Below are 20143 nucleotides of genomic sequence, written 5' to 3'. Positions count from 1 at the left end.
AGACCCTTAGGTCTGGTATAGATTTTAGGGGAAACCCCACGCCAAGAAAAAAACACGGCATGGGGGGGTCCTTTGGGGCAGGGGCATGATGTCCCCATGTTGATGGGGACAAGGGCCTCTTCCAGACAACCCTGGGCGTTGGTTTTGGGGGTCTGCGGGCAGAGGGCTTATCAAAATCTGGACCCCTCCTGTAACAAGGGGGCCCCCCAGATCCCGGCCCCACCATGTGAATGACTATGGGGTACATTGTACCCCTAGCCATTCAACCCAAAAAAGGCAGTGTACTGTAAATAATGACAAGAGACAGTTTTGAGAAGTTCTTTAATCACGGGGGACATCATCGGAGGAGGACTGGGTTGGCAGCTGAGAAGACCCAAGACAGAAGATCGGAGGAATATTTTTAATAAAGGTCTTCTTAAAATGGTCTCGTCATTATTTACACCACACTGCCTTTTTTGGGGTGAATGAGTAGGGGTAAAATGTACCCCATAGTCATTGACATGGGGGGGTGGGATCTGAAGGACCCCCTTGTTACAGGGGGCGTCCAGAGTCTGATAAGCCCCCTGTTCGCAGACCCCAACAACCACTGCCCATGTTTGTTGGGACGAGGCCATTCTTCCCATCAACATGGGGACAAGGTGCTTTGGGGTGGGAGGTGTAGGGCCCCCTGTCCCAAAGCACCCATCCTCCCATGTTGAGGGCGTGTGGCCTGGTATGGTCCAGGGGGGGGGGGGGGGCACCCGCTCGTCCCCTCCTCCCCTTTCCTGACCTGCTGGGCTGCATGCTCCGATAAGGGTCTGGTATGGATTTTGGGGGGGGGGGGGGCCACGCAGGTTTTTTTTTTTTTTTTTCATTTTGGCTTTGGGTTCCCTTTCAAGATCCATACCAGACTCAAAGGGCCTGGTATGGCCCTTGGGGGGGGACCCCACGCCGTTTTTATACCATTTTGGCATGGAGTTCCCCTTCAGGATCCTCAGAGCACAAGTCGCACCACAAGTTGGATCATCATGGTCCAACTTGGATACGACTTCCATTCATACCAATGGGGAACCATTGATTTTGACATGGGGAAAAAAAAACGTCTGACGCAGCTTAATGCTGTATGCGGCGTTAAGCAAAATTTAGCAACGTTTAACAGCGTCAGATGTTTTTACAGCTATAACGTCAGTCCTCAGAACACACTGGCCCTGGGTTTTTTTTGCAGCTTGAAAATGCCTATGCCACTTACAGATTCAAATTAACTGTGTGTGTGCATGAGGCCATAGAATAACATTGAGGGGTGTTTTTAAGCTGAAAAAAAAAAAAAGGTCTGACGCTCCTAAAAGCAGCTGTAAAAATGCCCTGTGTGCATGAGGCCTTAAAGTGGCTCTGTGCTTTTCTTCCGGTGTAAACAGGCATCCAAATTTATGGCAAGCACGCATTGGATCTGGCCTTTATCCTTGGTTATATTTATGATTGGCCTTTTCTGGTCTAGGGAAAATTGAGCAAGGGTGGGGGTGCTACTGTGTGCTTAGTACATGGGCAGGGTCCAATTTGTGTGGTTTAATTATGATGAGTGCATGCTCTAATTGATTTTATTATTGTGACAACAAAAATACATGAACGAAGAATAAAAAATGTTCTATTTGAATGGCAACAAATTACAGATTAGCAAAAATAAATAAATTAAGGGGAGTAATAAATTAAGACAGGCAAGTTATCAAAGAGTGAATAAAGGGGTTAAATATAATTCTTGTAATGGACATTATGGGTAGATTAAAGGGTACATATCTGATCTGCATACAAACCCTAAACATAAAACATAACTATATTGTTTTTTTATTAATAAAGACAGGCTTCTGCAGGCTTCATTTACACAAGAGCTGCTCTTGGTGCTCCTACATAGGATAGGACCCAGCGGTGTCAAACTGGTACCCCAGGAAGGTGTTTGAGGGGGTCAGGGATCTGGTTTGCTATGCATAGTGTTCACAACAGACACACTACATAAAAATTACAAAATTAGAAGTTATAAAAATTAGATTGAACATTAGTTTCTTTGAGAAGACACTTCTGTACTTCATATTGTTTCTGATGGAAAGCATTTTGTTTCTATTACCATAACATTTAGAACAGAATAATCTTTTATCTTGTAAATATTTTATCAAATGGGTAGAGAATATTTTTAGCCATCCACCATGGTTCTCTACTGTTGCTGCAGCATGTGCCAGAACTTTGGTTTAAAACACTCCATTAGCATATAGTAAGGATCCCATATAGTCCACCCTCGTATATGTGGTCAGGATGTCACAATACTGAAAAATGCTGACCACCCTCTCACATCGGGGAATTTGTGGCGCACACATAACAATATGTACTATGGAAAAAGGGCGCCCAAGTAAACAGTTGGTGGCATGGGACATGCTAATCCTTCTGTTTATGGAAAGTAACTGAGTCAGAGCTATGTATAGCCTATTGCATTAAAACTTTCAGTTGGATAGAGAGAGCCTGAAAGCAAGAATATTTTGCTGTTTCCTCTCTTTAGAAAACCAATAAGCCCAACTAGAAGACTACTGAAAGACTCAGATTAACCGCTTGCCGACTGCTCACAGTATATTTACTGCGGCAGTCAGCCCCTCACAGGCAGAGTGACGTAGGTCTACGTCGCTCGCCTGTGAGGCTCTGGGGAGCGAGCGCGCACCCGCGGAGGCGTGCTCCCGTGCGGTCACGGACCCCCCCCCCCCCCCCCCCGCGTGTGACCAGCGGACCCGATGTCCGCCGGTCACTCGGCGATCGGCGGGGGAGAGGGAGAATGTCAGGCAGCTTGTGTAAACAAGCCACCTGTCATTCTCCTCGCTGTAAAAACACTGATCACATGGATCTACTATGTAGATCTGTTGATCAGTGTCCTTACAGCTCAAGCCACAGCCAATCACAGTAGAAAGCACGCCCCTAGGGACACACACAGCCCCTCCCTCCCAAATAAAGTTAACTCCTTCACTACCAGTGTATTTTTACAGTAACAGTGCATATATATAGCACTGATTACTGTAGAAATGTCACTGGTAACCCCAAAAGTGTCAAAAATGTCAGTCAAGGGTCCGATCTGTCCGCCCCAATGTCGCAGTACCGCAAAAAAATCGCAGATCGCCGCCATTACACGTTAAAAAAAAACCACCAAAAATGACAGAAATCTTTCCCTTTGTTAGTAAACGCGATAACTTTTGCGCAAACCAATCAAAATACGCTTTTTGCGATTTTTTTTTTTTTACCAAACATAGGTAGCATAAAACAAATTGGCCGAAAATTTAAAAAAATTTTGATTTTTACATATTTTTTTGGGGGAATTTCATATAAAAAAATGAGAAAAATATTGTTATTTTTGCAAAATGTACGCTCTTTTTTTGTTTATAGCGCAAAAAGTAAAAATCGCATGGGTGATCAAATACCACCAAAAGAAAGCTCTGTTTGTGGGAAAAAAAGGACGCCAAATTCGTTTAGATACAGCGTCGCACGACCACGCAATTGTCTGTTAAAATCACGCAGTGCCGAATCGCAAAATACCCCCTGGTCGTTTAGCAGGAAATTCCTCCGGGGCTTAAGTGGTTAAGGACACACACTCTTCTCCTCTCCTTACATGGATGAAACTTTTTGGTTTAGTCAGTTACATAGAGGTTATCCTTATTAAAAACACCCCAACAGCTTTTCTAACATTCCAAATAAACTGTGTATTATATGTAAAACTGGAGAAATTGGAAATAAACATACTTTGCCTCATAGGCCCCTATGTAAAACTGGTATAAAGAAAAACTGGGTATAAACTTGTTCATTTCAAAAAATAAAGCCAGTCTCCGGGGAAAACTAATAATAATCCTGCCCCCACCCCCTGCTCCTATCTAATATGTCTTTACAAAAATGTTTCCCAACCGCATAGTAACTTACCTGAATCTGCAGTCACATGACCCTCTGTGGCGCTTTTTCTGGTAGTGGAGACCGGTGATTTCATGCTGCTTGAAACTGTTCTCCCTATCCATCATTTTTCCGCCCCCCTTCTGATGTCACAATTGTTCTTTAAAACAAAAATACCCTGTGAACCCAGGTGATGGTATATAGCAGCCAATAGGCAATACCCACCTCACCAAAAGACACATGGGCTGGGCAAGAAGGACCCCCTACATTTTAAAGGAGAAGGGCTGTCATTATTTTTAGCCTATTGATGTTTTTTTTTTTTTTTTGTGATTAGCAAAAGGGGACTAGTATGGGAAAGGAAGCATTTTTTTAAAGCCCAGGGATATACAATCAGCCAAAAACCATTCGACTTTTCCCTTAATTATCTACCATCCCGAGCATCCTGAATCATTAACATGCAGACTTTCTCCTTACCAGTCCCGTTCTTTGTTGATAAAACTGCACATGTTAACACACATCAGCGTTTGCTGTCCCTCCTTTCTTAGTATAGCTTATTTCCATATTCTATAATTAGCCTTTCTGGGTAATATGTGTTTGGCACTAACCAGCCACCAGTAACACTAATTAGCCCACAGTGTTCTTTGTTAGGGCCGTTATTACTTACATTTTTTTCTTATTAGTTTTCATTACCATTCACTAGTATTAGTTGTTAAGTGTAATTCTTTGCTTTTGTAAGCATTTATTAGCACGTTACTCCATTTTTCTAACAGTTCGCAGCATATGCTGGTTGTATTTGCAAGCATTTATTAGCAATCATGTCAACTGTAATTAGTAACCACTAACACCGGGGCCTATCTTCCTATATTCATTGCTATTCACATGAAATAAATATCATTAGCACAATTTTTGTTACCATTTATACGATTAATATAAAATATTTTTTATCTGCCATAGCTCACTCTGCTTCCAATATTAGTTCATAATTATCAATCTACTCACATTCTCTGTACATTCTTATGCAGGTATATATAAATCGGTAATGGACAATCTGTATTCCTATAGCTGCTGGGGAAGTATAATTTACAACATTAAGTGCCAGGATCAGTTAATGAGGACCTGTATTGTAAAATCTGTGTGAAATTGGACATCTTAGTAGAGGCAAGACTTTTCTTCCTCATGTCAGTCAGTGCTGGCTCCCTGATGGCTTGTGGGGGTAATAATTAAAAAGCATCAAAAGCGGTAAAGAAAGCACAGATCCACATAAGGAATGTATCAGGGAGCTTCATTTATCCTGGGTCTGGAAGTGCAGACATGAAAGCATTTTGCTTCCCCAACAATTATAGTTATTTAAAATTATAAGAGTTTTCAATGACTTAGTTTTTTTGTGTGTGTGTATATAAATAGTATTAAAACAGTGTGTGTATTTTGAACATTTAAACATAACAAAGGATTCCCACAGCACCATGGGTTATCTAAAGAGGCAGTACAGCAGCAGTTGCTTGCTTTGCAGCTCCCCTTGATTGAAACCTCAGACTGAGCCTTTTGCATACATCATTAGTAACTGCTAATTCACTTTCACTTGTATCTTTATAGCCTGTACACAAATTTTTATTACGCTGTAAACAAGCCTAGAGAGATAAAAACTAGCAGGGAGACCGCAATAAAAAAAAAATTAGAGAAAATGTTTTCATTCAGTAAATTTGTATTGAATATTAAAGAGCAAATAAAACAAAATAAAAATGCATAGAGTTTTGCAAAGAGTTTTGATTATATATTTGCTTGTGTAAGTAATAATTTACATATAGAGACAACACATTTTTTGAAAAAAAAAAAAATATATATATATAATGGATATATCCGTTAAATTGGTAGAAGTTCTGCATATTGCCCACAAATAAATATGAAACAAAAAAGATGGAAGAGTAAATGGTCCTGGGAAGAGGCAGTGATACTGGGTAGGAAGCGAGAGCAGAGAAAGGAGGAGAGGGAGAGAGGGTAGAGTCGGCTGGGGGGAGGCGACAATGCGCTCAGAGCTGAGTACCCAAAAGCGGTGGTTGCTTTAGATAAAAAAGTCGGCGATGGCTTTTTCATGGAAGGTAGATGGTATTCCATCGTTCCCAGACTCCCCAGAATTTAAACATGCTGTCAGCTTCTCATTAGGCAAAGTTCAATAGAACTTGGGATTTAATCTCAGACCCAGATATGTGTGTGTGAGCCAGGTCTTCTCTATACTTTTGTTTTTTAGCTGTAAGGAGGTGGGTCATGAGAGTAAATTGGGATTTGGTTTCAGATTAAGAAGGGCTCCAAGAGGCCCATTGGCAAGGCTCTGCAAAAAAAAGGGTATGTACCATGCTATATACTTGTCGCCAGAGCAAGTCCACCATGTGTGACTAAAAGAGCCGGCCTCCAAACAGCCATGTAAGTAATACTTAGAGCCATTAGGGTTAATATGTGCTAGTCTAGTAGGAACCAGATACCAATGAAGCAGTACTTTAGGTTCAACCAATGTTACATTATGAGAGCAAGATTTTGTGGTAGCCCGGATTTGGTCCCAGGGTTTTTTGTCAATAGATAACTGTAAACCTCGTTCCCACTTACTGACGTAGTTTAAGGTCACTGGTGTTTGTTTGGAGGTTAAGGTGCCATTAGCCCTTAACCTCCAAACAAACATCAGTGACCTTAAACTGCGTCAGTAAGTGAGGGTCATTTTTACATTTAGTCTCAAAAGGTGTGAGGGTTAGAAAATCTCTCTTAAGGCGCACAGCTGACGTGGACATTTATGTTTAACTTGTACATACCATAATAGTTAAGAGAGCACGAAGTCCCTAGATGGGTATAATAAATTATGCAGGTACTTCATTTTTATTGTCACTATGTGCCCCAACCAGCACAGGTTGTGGGTAGCCCAATTCTGCAGGTGAGATTTTAGTTTCCAGATGAATAGGGAGATTATAATTGGCTTCATAAAGAGTAGAAGAATAATTAATCAAATAAATGCCCAAATACTATAGTTTGTGGTGTTCCCATTGATATTGATAGATTTGTTGAAGATTGTGGAGCTGAGTGGGGGGGAATATGTAGCGTGTTTGAGGAATTAACCTGCAAACCTGAATGCAAGCCAGACTGCGCTAGGACCTTATGTAAGTTGGACAGGAGATTAGGGGGTTGGCTATTGTCAGGATGATGTCATCTATAAAGAGGCTCAACTTGTATTGGTGGGCAGCTATTGGCGGACCAGTTATGTCTGTGGAAACCCATATTAATTGGGCCAAGAGCTCAATAGCCAGAGCAAACAGGAGCAGAGATAGGCAACAACCCTGCCTGTTTCCCTGTTTGATGGAGATAGAAGGGAATTTAAAGCCTGCATGCTTTACATATGCTGAGGGATAGTCCTATAGTTTGTAGATAACAGGCGGAACTTGGGGCCACAGCCCTACTTCTATAATATGTAAAAAAAGATAAGGACAGTGTTAAAGTCCTCTTGTCCATCAAGTTAAAAGAGCATAAGTCGTTTCTTCCATTTTCTGGAGACCTTAACCAGGAGTGAGAGAGAGAGTGCATATTGTCATTAACCTGTCAGATGGGCAAAAAAGCGACCTGATCTCAGTGTATGAGGCCTCCTACGCCTTGGTTCATCCTGGTGGCCAGAATTTTAGAGCGGTGTTTGGTCAGAAGTTAGACCAATTAGTGTCATCGGAGTTGGGTTTAGGAATCATAGAGATATCAGCTAGGAGGGATTCTGGTTGAAAAGAATATTTGTCACGAAGATCCTTAAGAGCCTATGCAATATAGATGCTGGAATATATGTGAAGCATTTATAGGAGGCAGATAAGCCATCTGATCTGGGTCTTTTGCGCGTTTAGTGTTTTCATAGGCAACACCACCTCTTCATCTTAAATTGTAAAATCTAGCACCTGCCAGAAAGCCATGGACATATGAGGCAAGGATATCTGTGAAAATAGGTCATCAGTCGCTTTTGTAGAAAAAGTGTTGGAGGATCAATGGAGGTCAGTTGTCCAAAAAACTGAACAATTTTGGGGGGCTGCTCGTGTTCATGTGCTTCCCAGTATGATGGTGATAGAGCTTGTAGGACATTCCAATGTGCAATAGTCTTGATGCTAGCAGAGAATCTGGCTTATTGGCCTTGAAATAGAACATGCGCTTCGTATGTAAAATAGCTTTTTCCGCTGCTCTTCTAGAGGTTCTTTTATGCATCAATACCATGTGTTTAAGATGAGTTTAAGCAGCATCTTTAAATCTTCTTAACCACCTTTTAGTGCTTGCCATGAATATTACAATGTACACCAGTGCACACAGATGTGGTAATGTTGTGCTGTGTTAAAAATTAGGCAGCATGACTCTTTTATGAGGCATTACTGCTTGTCAGCCGTCTCCATTAATTTTAATGGTAGTGCGCCATAACTGCCCTGTAACTGCACCTATAGCATTTATGGTGCATTAGTGAAGTATTTATAAAGTGTTAGCTGGGTGCTGGGGGACAGACAGTGGAGGTTCCTGTATCCCAGAATGCACTGGGAAATAATAGAGAATTCGGACAGAGCAGCTCCAGCCATATTTGTACAGAGCAGCGGTGTTGTAACACTATTTACTTCTGTGTGCAGGCAAAAGCATCAACCAGCCTGCAATACTGACCTTGCCCGGTAAGAGTAGAGGCACTGAGCATTTGCCAAAATGTCGGTGTCCGCAAGTTACTGTTAGTCTTTCCATGATCATCTTGAGCTGCACCAAACCAAGAGTCAAAGTATCCAAAGTATATGAATCTATCTTGCAAAGAGTTAACAAAATGCCTGCTATCACACCACAACCTAACCACGCCTCAAAGCAGATAATTTCCTCTACATCACTTCCCCTGGCTTTTAAAACAAGCATTCTTGATGCTTTTCAACGCTTAACAAACATGTCAAAAGCGATATAGCTATTATGTTAATGAGAATTGCTTAGTACTTCGTAATGACTTGTGAATAAGCCCTTAGGGGCTAACAAAGCTGAGGGTGGAGAATGAATAGAAGCATGTCATCAGGAGGCAGAGAGACAGTAGGACACGGATCTTCCTAGTGAATAGCTGTTCAGGGTGGCGTGTCAACATAACACTGACCATTGGCAGACTGTGCAACCCAGCAAAGCCAGAAAACTGACCATGCTGGGATGAATGTGCTACCAAGCCTTGCGTAGTCAGTTTGAAGTAAGAAAGCAGGGGGGTACTGGCAGGATCACCAAGTATTTCACACAATGAAAACAATATAAAGAGAACAGGATAATTTTTTCATACATTTATGGCTGCAATTTCTGCCTACATTTCTCTGTACTTAGTAAAAAATATATGTATTTAAAAAAAAATGGTGGATCGGTGGACCTAAAGCCATCAAAAAAGGTTGTGAAAACATCCATTGATTACTCTCTGTCTGTGTTCTGTTGGGGAGATCTTCACTTCCTGTCCGGAGAACACAACAGTAAATAACAGCTAAAATCTACAATGTGAATGGGAAATTCCGTCTTACATAGTTGTCACTGGAACAGGTGTCCTATTTGAATGATTTTTCTCCACCTCTGGTTCTGGTGACAAATCTGACAACCCATCATTTTCTGTATAGGTGACAGTGGTCACCAGGACACCAAGAGAGAGCTAATCTCTTTAGTGGGAACATAGACAGCAATAGAATTCTGATATAAGATTTACGCTGAACGTACCCTTTTTTTTTTATATAAATTAAATCAAGACAAAAATGGAGTAGGTGAAAATATGACTCTATCTGTAACTGGGTGAACTAACTAAATGCTTTGGCAGGATTGGGTGTATAATGTTTATAGATTCAGTGAAAGTAGAAGATGCATAGGGGGTGTGTTTTATATTAAAACATTCACATATCTGATCGTCCATTAACACTACATGTAAAATCATTCTCTGTGAATGGGGCGAAATCTAATGTTCTCAGGCTATATAATTCTATGCAGTTTGAGTGTGTGAAATGAAAAATACCACATTATGGCCACTAGATGGTGCTGACCATTATAGGTAAGAAGTATGCTCCTCAGCTCCATCTAGTAGTTTTAATGTGGTATTATCTATATTGAAACTGCAGAGAAAAAAGCTTGGGGAATATTGGATTTTGCACAGAAGGAATTTACGTTCAATGGACAAAAAGCTATGTGGATTTTTTTATTTTAATTTACCTCCTACTGTTTCTATAGCAGCTTTATTATCTATAGCAGCTTTATTGTTATGAATTGGGATTTTATGCCTTTTTTTTTATATAGAATTATTTCAGGGACATACTTTATCAGTATTTAAGGTACAAGTGCTCATTTGTTGTGTTTTTCCCTTAAGACATCAGCATGTTCTAGATGTGTTTATTTCCTTCTCTGCTAATAAACGCTTGTGCTTAATGTTTCACACAGACAAAGCGTCGAGCGGGTTTTCTCAGATCTAAAGGAACAATTTGGCCGGATTTCCAAGTTAACTAGAAGACAAAGCCACCTTCTAAAGGGAGAAATCGCATCTAGTAATGGTATGATGTGCTTTAGATTTCACATTGAATGATATGTATACTTCTACATCTCCTGATCTAACTGTAACTGCCTCATACCTTTAAAGAGGGCAACATTAAACTAAACCTAGCAAGCATGCTTTCTGCATGAATGTGAACCTGAGGACAGGGACTTACCCTAGCTGACATGTATAGCTTTGCGGTTTTTAAGGTTACTTTTCAGTAAAAGCAAGGAAACATAAAAAAAACGCTATAGAGTGTACATTAATTTGCTTTAATAAACAAAAATGCTAAACTCACGTTTAGAAAAAACAATTCCTGCCATACAAATCATCACAAAATATGTCTACGATATACACATGCATAAACTATCTATCATTCCCAGAAAATTAGCATGGATAATGTATGCAAGAGGGATGCACTAAAAGTTTGTTATCTTGGGTTGTAGTTGTAGTGTCATTGCCAGGTAACATTCCTATTTTAAGTCTTTCTTTATGAGGGAGTCCTTATCCAGGATCTTCCAGACTGCTTCTTGCTTTATTAGAGTTTTTCAAAAACTTCTCCCAGTTCCTTTGTTTAAGGCTTGTTCGAGTCCTTTGTTCCCTCCCTCTACTTCCTGTAGCACACATCCTGTCCTGAGCTCATGCACCAGTCCAGTGAGTTAATTAGCATTTGGATAGGGGAAACCTAGCTTCTAAAAACTTTATATGGTCTTTAAATTGTTATTTCATATTTATGCTATAAAAATCACTAGTAGCCATAGCAACACAATTTTAAAAATGCATAATAAGTTATGAATTAGTCAGTTTCAGCACCAAGATTGTAGCACTGCTGGCTTTGGGAAACAAAGATTGGGTGTTTTTTGGCACCGATCCCAAGGCGGGATGGTAAAGGTAAAGTTTGATTGGTAGGGGTTATCATTGTGTAGGGGATTAAGATTCAGGGATAAACTAAAGCGGGGTTTCAGAAAAAACACTTAACGTACAGTTAGAATAAATACAGTATGTGGGAGTTGTTTTATTCTGCCACATGATTTGTAATTCTGTCATAAGATTCTGGCATCCCTGCCAGACTGCACAGCCAGGATGACCTGACTTTTCTCTGCTGCAATACCTTATTTTAGACCCAATAATATCACCATTGGGTTTCTGTGCTTCTCTATGCGATGCAGGCAAATTTTAGCTGTATATAGCTTCTTGAAAACATCCCAGAACTTTGCCCTTGTACTCCTCTAACCCAGGGGAAATATTCAGACCATTTACAATGTCAGCTAGTTAGGTTTTACTGCTTTTAGAAAATCAAATGCAAATGCATCTTACATCCCGAAACATTATAACAATCTTAACAATCCACTAATGGCTGCGCACACCAGCATTTCTGCTTTATGCAAGGTTTTAGCAGGTTTTTATTATACAGCAGATTTAAGTAAACTGCACAAACTTAAAAATGATATGAAGTTACCGAAAGTATATCTCAGGTCAGTCGTTTTTTGTCTTAGGCCTCGTTTATACGCAGGTCTGGTTTGAAAACACATCAATTTTCAGAGGTGGCTTAGAGCTGGTAGTGAGGATGTTCATAAGTGGATGTGCCGATTTCTTACTATCTGTTTTTTTTGATACCTCAATACAATTTAAATGAAATCCCACCAGACTGCACTGCAACCTTTTGCCTAAAATGGGCCATAGATTGATCGAAATTTGGCCATTTTAGCAGGGAACAGCCGAATTTCAATCCTTCTGTGACTGTTTCTATTCAACAGAAGTCGATCTAGCAATCGACTTCTGTTTAACGGGCTTGTTGGAAAATGTATCTAAATCCGCAGTTTTAGCCAATGGGCTGCAGCCACTGATAAAGAGTATCTGGACAGCGGAGGGACCCCATCATTAGAATACAATGTCTCAGAGCTGAAGACTTCTCCATCCACCTCGATTGTGTTGAGGGGAGAATCTGTTTGGATTGTTTTAGATCTGATTTGCGTTGTAGTCCCTTTTGACTTGAATATCGCGAAATGCTGTATAATATTTGCTACACTAAGAAGTGACCAAAGCATAGTATACAAACCTGTCTGCTAGCAATATTCACTTGCTGGTTGGCAGTTGGTAGGGGATAGAGCAGCAAAAATGCAGATAAAACTCCTGTTTTTACCATCTAGTCACCCCACTAGAGTAGGGAATAATTCAGACCTCTGTCAGTTTTTTTTTTTGCGGTCTATGCCTAGTTGGAGAAAACCTTTTATGTCCTGTCTAGGAGACACAACAAGAAGTGAGAGTAGATCTCTGAAAAGTGAGAGGATATATTCTCTAATGTTGGCTATACACATGCTTTGGTAAATGATTAATTTCTTTTCTTTTCCAAACGATCTCTTGTGATAGGAATAATCAACCTATAGCTGACAGCCTATTCCATTGATGTTCCACACACTGGGAAGAGGTTTTCAGTGGATGGTTAAAAGGGAAGTGCGTGACTTAAAAAAAAAAAAAAAAACATACTCACCTAGGTGGATGCAGTATCTCTCCGATGCCGGATCTGTCCTCTTTCCCCACTCTCTCTACAGCAAGAACCAAGCGATCAAAGATCGCTAATCACTCGGTTCTCAGTCTTCAGTGATCAGAGAGCCAGTGACTCTGTTACCTGCTCTCTGCTCTGTCCCTCCAGCGCTCACTGGAGGGGTTGAAGTGGTTTGCTCAGCCTGTCAGCAGCATGCTGAGAGGCTAAGCCAGCTGCTGGTCCAGGCATCTAGGTGGATCGAGCTAGTATCTCTCCAGAGCCTGGGCCAGCTGAGTGACATCCGCCGACAGCAGACTTTAGCTCGCTGTCAACTGAATATGGGTCACAGGAGAAATATGGCCAAAAGAGCTTTGGCCCTACTTCTCTTCTAAGATATGATCCTAAATTAACAATTGCATCTTTGTTTCCACCATACAGTCCCATAATCTCATTACTTAAAATACGATTGCATTTATGAATAAAGTATCTAAGTGCTGCTGATTGATACAGAACGATCAACAATTTTCTGCCTTGACCGATGTACTCTGTTTGCTCTAATCTGATCCAAATGGATCAGAAGGGAACTTATGTCTGTTCGATTGTTCGCAAATTAGAACTTTTTGGTCGAATCTCGCAATAATTGGATAATAAAATGAAAATATAATCAGCCACCATTAGACAGATGTCACTGGAACGATATCCTTTTGAGAGATCTTTTTCCTCTGTTCAGGTAACAGTTAGAATTGTAACTCTAAACAAGTAGAGGGAGTGAATCTCCCTGTAGGGAGACCGCTTTATAAACCCATATAGTCACAAAAAAGTGCAGCACATTCCTTCATTAAAGTGCATAATAATTATAGGGCATAAATAAATATCTGAAAACAGTGAAAAAATCATCTATGTATAATAAATTTACGTGAGTCCATCTTTTCTTAAATATATATACAGTCCATCAATACATAATTCAATGTCTCTGAAAAAAAGTGCAGTGCCATACACCAGAAACTCTTCAGTAATTGCCTCTGATCACCACAGTGCTCTTCACCCCACCTATTGGTGTCTTCTCATCTGCTTAAATGGACCTCACTAATAAAGAAGGTCCAAATGCGCTTTGCAGTGTTATAAGTGACACCACTCCCACTGGCTGTACACTCCAAATCCGTGGCCCAGCCGCTCTCTGCATGGTGCCAATCATATAGGAGGCGAGAGGAAAGAACCATAGTGCAAATCGCTAATAAAAAGTATTTATTTCCATTAAAAAAGAAACACATTTCAGAAGTAAAAACAAACATTTCACAATACAGTCCTCGGCATACACCGCTACACCTAGTTCCAGAGTGATTACGTCACCGCCCTCCTCACGTGTATCACCTACGCCTGAGGTGGGCAGTGACGTAATTACCCTGGGACTAGGTGGAGCTGTGTATAACGAGGCTAGTATTGTGACATTGTTTTTTACTTCTGAAATGTGAGTGGATTTTTATAAGGAAATAAATAATTTTTTCCAAATTAAATTTATAATATTTAGATGATTTTTACACTGTTTTCAGATATTTATTATTGCACTTTATTAAAGGAGTGTGCTGCACTTTTTTGACTCTATATATAGTTATTGCATTTTCTTCAGGTGGTTGGATGCATAGTGGCGTTAGCTGCTTCCTGTAGTATATAGAGTTGAGTAATAGGTGGTTTATACACAGGGATAGCACGGAAAATATTTTCACATTTAGCTATATAAACCTGGCAGGGGTTCTAACCCTTCCCCACTATTCAAGTCTAAAAAAAGTGTTGGCATTTGATTAATAGGCTTTAATTCCTAAAGAGAGGAGCCAAAAATGGAAGCTCTGGTTTGCACCATGGATTCCTCATAGTTCATTGTGGACACCTAACTGTTCGACACTCTAACCCCACATTTAGGAGACTCTATACCCACTTGTTAACTTCTTCCTTCTTAGTTTGAGAGGTAGAGCCGTTCATCTTGGATTTAGGAAAATGGCATTTATGCAGTAATATTAAATAATTATATTCCATACTTTGATTATATGCAGATCCCCAGCTGCAGTTTTCCATGCCCATCCAATGCACAGATGAAGACTGCCAGGAAGCCCAGATAACACAGAAGCCAATTATGGGAATGGGCCCATCACACTTTACTCCCATCACACCACGAGGGTTGTCTACAGATGAAGACCTAACGGTCTCTGTAGAGTCCCTCTCAAACTTGAGTGTAAAGTTCCCACCAAACAGTGACAATTCGGAATTTTTACAGAGTTCTGTGGAAAAGCTGCCACTTCTCCCTCTTGTATTGGAACAAAACACAAATTCTGGCAAAACCCAGGCGGAAGCTCCCCTCAATCTTAGGAAGTTCAGCACAGCAGTGAGCAGCCCACCATATTCACCACGTTCACCGAAAACTGTATGCCACATGGACAATGTCAAGGTTGATGAACTAGGACCTAACTACAAGGACACTTTTGATGCAGGAGCTCCCAATAGCAGTCTATTCCTTGAAGCCCACAGTCCATCTGGGAAATGTACAAATACCTTCCGTATGCCAGATATTACAAATATGGATGAATCCATAGACATCGCAGAGAGAACAATCCGAGGACCTCAGCAGGTAATTAGTCATTTGTCACCCAAGGTCAATTTATCCAGTTTTGGGTGAACACCTATGGTTTGGCGTAATTGTATTTTATCTTTCTTGCTGTTTATTTAGAAATTGTTGTTTTTCAAATCTACATTGAAAGTGTGTGCCTTAGTTGGCACTTTGACTCCTTTGCCAACCTTTACAGCACTTCTATATTTTTGTAGTAGTGATATAGCAGGAGGAACCACAGCATGCAGGGAGGAGTGTCAGATAGCAGGGGTACTGTTTATTCTTTAAGTCTATGGTTTGACTCGCCATCCTCTGGAGAGGTAAGTATGCAGTCGCTTACAGGCTGTTTGAAAATAGAAAAATATTTTGATACCAACAGTTTTTTATTAAAGGGCGCACCACTGACTGATGGTGTGTAATTGTTACTATATATAAGGTGTGTGTGTGTATAGATATAGAGAGATATATATATATATATATATATATATATATATATATATATATATATATACACTGAACAAAATTTATAAATGCAACACTTTTGTTTTTGCCCCCATTTTTTCATGAGCTGAACTCAAAGATCTAAGACTTTTTCTATGTACACAAAAGGCCTATTTCTCTCAAATATTCACAAATCTGTCTAAATCTGTGTTAGTGAGCACTTCTGCTTTGCCGAGATAATCCATCCACCTCACAGGTGTGGCAAATCAAGATGCTGATTAGACAGCATGGTTATTGCATGGGTGTGCCTTAGGCTGGCCACAATAAAAGGCCACTCTAAAATGTGCAGTTGTACTGTATTGGGGGGAGGGGGTCCGGAAACCAGTCCGTATCTGGTGCGACCACGGTTTGCCTCACGCAGTGCAGCACATCTCCTTCGCATAGAGTTTATCAGGCTGTTGTGGCCTGTGGAATGTTGGTCCACTCCTCTTCAATGGCTGTATGAAGTTGCTGGATATTGGCAGGACCTGGAACACACTGTCATATATGCCGATCCAGAGCATCCCAAACATGCTCAATGGGTGACCTGTCCGGTGAGTATGCTGGCCATGCATGAACTGGAATGTTTTCAGCTTCCAGGAATTGTGTACAGATCCTTGCAACTTGGAGCCATGCATTATCATGCTGCAACATGAGGTGATGGTCGTGGATGAATGGCACAAAAATGGGCCTCAGGATCTCATCACGGGATCTCTGTGCATTCAAAATGCCATCAATAAAATGCACCGGTGTTCGTTGTCCATAACATACGCCTGCCCATACCATAACCCCACCGCCACCATGGGCCACTCAATCCACAACGTTGACATCAGCAAACCGCTCACCCACATGACGCCATACATGCTGTCTGCCATCTGCCCTGAACAGTGGAAACATGGATTCATCCCTGAAGAGAACAACTCTGCAAAGTGCCAGATGCCATCGAATGTGAACATTTGCCCATTCAAGTCGGTTACGATGACAAACTGCAGTCAGGTCGAGACCCCGATGAGGACGACGAGCATGCAGATGAGCTTCCCTGAGACGGTTTCGGACAGTTTGTGCTGAAATTGTTTGGTTATGCAAATGGATTGTTGCAGCAGCTGTCCTGGCTGGTCAGACAATCTTTGAGGTGAAGAGGCTGGATGTGGAGGTCCTGGGCTGGTGTGCTTACACGTGATCCGCGGTTTGTGAGGCCAGTTGGATGTACTGCCAATTTCTCTGAAACGCCTTTAGAGACGGCTTATGGTAGAGAAATGAATGAGCAACAGCTCTGGTGGACATTCCTGCAGTCAGCATGCCAATTGCACACTCCCTCAAAACTTGTGACATCTGTTGCATTGTGCTGTGTGATAAAACTGCACATTTTAGAGTGGCCTTTTATTGTGGCCAGCTTAAGTCACACCTGTGCAATAATCATGCTGTCTAATCGGCATCTTGATATGCTACACCCATGAGGTGGATGGATTGTCTCGGCAAAGGAGAAGTGCTCACTAACACAGATTTAGACAGATTTGTGAACAATATTTGAGAGAAATTGGCCTTTGGTGTACATAGAAAAAGTCTTAGATTTTTGAGTTCAGCTCGTGAAAAATGGGGGCAAAAACAAAAATGTGTTGCGATTTTATAATTTTGTTCAGTGTATGTGTCTATATATATATATATATATATATATATATATATATATATATATATACATATATATAGATAATGTGTATACAATGCATTCATAAACTATTCAGGCCCCCTTACTTTTTAAAATTTCGTTTTGTAGCCTGATACTACAGTTGGTAGTATACTGAAGGTTCTCAAGAGCACCGTGGCCTTCATAGTTCTCAAATGGAAGAGGTTTGGCACAACCAGGACTCTTCCAAGAGCTGGTCGCCCGGTTAGACGAGTGGCTACACGGAAGCCTCTCCTCAGTGCAAAACATATGAAAGCCCATTTGGAGTTTGCAAAAAAGCACCTGAGGTACCCTGACTGTGAGGAACAAGATTGTCTGGTCTGATGAAACCAAGATTGAATTGTTTGGCTTTAATTCTAAATGTTATGTCTGGAGGGAACCAGGCACCACTCATCACCTGCCCAATAACCTACCAACAGTGAGGAATGATGGTGGTAGCATAATGCTGTGGGGGTGTTTTTCAGCAGCAGGGACTGGGAAAATGGCAGGGTTGTTGGAAAGCTGATTGGAGCAAAGTACAAAGATATGCTTAACCAAAACCTGTTCCACGGGACTCGGGTCCTTAGACTTGGCCAAAGGTGCTACTTCCAAAATGACAAGGATCCTAAGCACACAGCCAAGGCAGTCCCTATCCAACCTAAATGAGCTTGAGAGGATTTGCAGAATGGGCAGAAAATCCCCCAATCCAGGTGTACAAAACTCATCACGTCATACCCAAATAGATTTGCGGCTGTAATTGCTGCCAAAGGTGCTTCAAAAGTATTGAGTAAAGGATCATCTGAATACAAGTACATGTTATATTACAGTTTTTTCTTTTTAATAAATGCACAGAGATTAAAAAAATTATGTTTATTATTTGTCATTATTGGGTACTGAGTGTAGAATAAAGAAAAAAAAATTAATTTAAGCAACCGTAGTATTAGGCTGCAACATACCAAAATTGAAAAGAATTGAAGGTTTGAATACTTTATGAATTCACTATATATAACCACTTGCCTTTACCCCCCCTTCTTGACCAGGCCATTTTTTGCTTTTTAGCACTGCATTAATTTAACTGACAATTGCACAGTCATACAACTCTGTACATAAATTAAATTTATATTCTTTTTTCCTCCACAAATAGAGCTTTCTTTGGTAGTATTCGATCACCATTGGGATTTTTATTTTTGTGCTATAAATTAAAAAAAAAAACAATTTTGAAAAGAAAAACAATAATACAAATAAAACCTATTCAATAAAAAAATTTAAAAAAATCAAGTTTCTTCATAAATGTAGACCAATATGTATTCTGCTACATGTTTTTATTAAAAAAAAATCTCAAAAAGAGTATATTGATTTGTGCAAAAAGTTATAGCGTCTACAAACTACTATATATATTTATAATATTATACAATAAATATTATTACATAATACCTTTTTTTTTTTAAAAATACTATTAATGCTGGGAATCAGCAACTTATAGCTGGACTGCGATATTGTGGTGCACAATCTGGCACGAACTGACATTTTTTACACCTAGTGGGCATTGGTGACACTAATACATTGATCAGTGCTAAAAATATCCACTGTCACTGTGGTAATGACACTGACTGGGAAGGGGTTAAACATCTAGGGCAATCAAAGTGTTAAATGTGTGCCTTACCAGTGTTATTGTGTGAACTATGCGCTGTTTTTACGAAGGGATGTGGTAGATTTTTTTTTTTCTTGCTTTGCAGGGAAACCAAATCTGCCACATCCCTACTGACAGAATAGAATTCTGCCTTGTTTACTTATGCAGATGTGTCTCCTTGCTGATCAGCAGGTGTCGGCGTACACTCATTGGCCGGCACCCGCTGATCGGCTTGCCCTGCGTATAAGCACGCGCATGCCTCCTACCTGAAAGTGCCGCATGTGATCCAGGACAGGAAAGCCGCTCTGGCGCCATACTCCTACGTGAGGCAGTTGGCAAGCGGATAAAGAGAGAGAGAGAGCAAAGGGGTTTCTGGTACGAAGAATTTTTATTTACAAATGTAAGGTTTTTTTTTTTTTTTTTTTTTTTTTAGTGCTTGTGTTGCAAAGGTAGCTAATGATAATAAGGGGTTAATCAGATGAACCTCTGCTTTCAATCCAACAGAAGGGCCTGGCTACTATATACTAGTGATCGCCCGATATCATTTTTTTAACTCTGATACCGATATTTTGGTTATCGGGTATCGGCCGATATTTTCAGACATTAAAAATTTATTTTTAATGTCTACAGGTACTGTGGTGGAGGGATCTGGGGGTCTAAACGATCCTAAACCCCTCCTCTGCACTTACAGCATTCAAAACAGCCAAACTTGGCGTTTTCAATGCTTTAATTTTTTTTTTAATTCGGCGCCGCCAGTTCCCGAAATTGATGTCGTGTCATGTCATCACTTCCATGTACTCGGCGCCGGATTAAAAAATGGAGACCCGGGCAGATGGCGGCGGTCCAGGTAGGATGCCCGGGTCTCCCGGTGGGAGGGGAGACCCAGGCGAGCC

At 40.6% G+C, this 20143-nt stretch overlaps 1 protein-coding gene across 3 annotated transcripts in view; it reads left to right on the top strand.

The window, feature by feature from the left end:
* Positions 1-20143, top strand: part of TANK (TRAF family member associated NFKB activator) — a 74090-nt gene that overhangs the window by 41276 nt on the left and 12671 nt on the right. For 2 of the 3 annotated variants that reach the window (XM_082261030.1, XM_082261029.1), the window contains exons 6-7: positions 10303-10412; positions 14927-15498. In XM_082261030.1, the coding sequence (XP_082117156.1) occupies positions 10303-10412; positions 14927-15498 (682 nt within the window). The remainder of the gene's footprint in view (positions 1-10302; positions 10413-14926; positions 15499-20143) is intronic. The other variant, XM_082261031.1, reaches the window with a different exon arrangement.

The sequence above is a fragment of the Pelophylax lessonae genome (assembly GCF_965119305.1).
Source record: "Pelophylax lessonae genome assembly, chromosome: 6".
Classification (NCBI taxonomy): Eukaryota; Metazoa; Chordata; class Amphibia; order Anura; family Ranidae; genus Pelophylax; species Pelophylax lessonae.
This window is presented reverse-complemented; position numbering and strand designations above follow the sequence as displayed.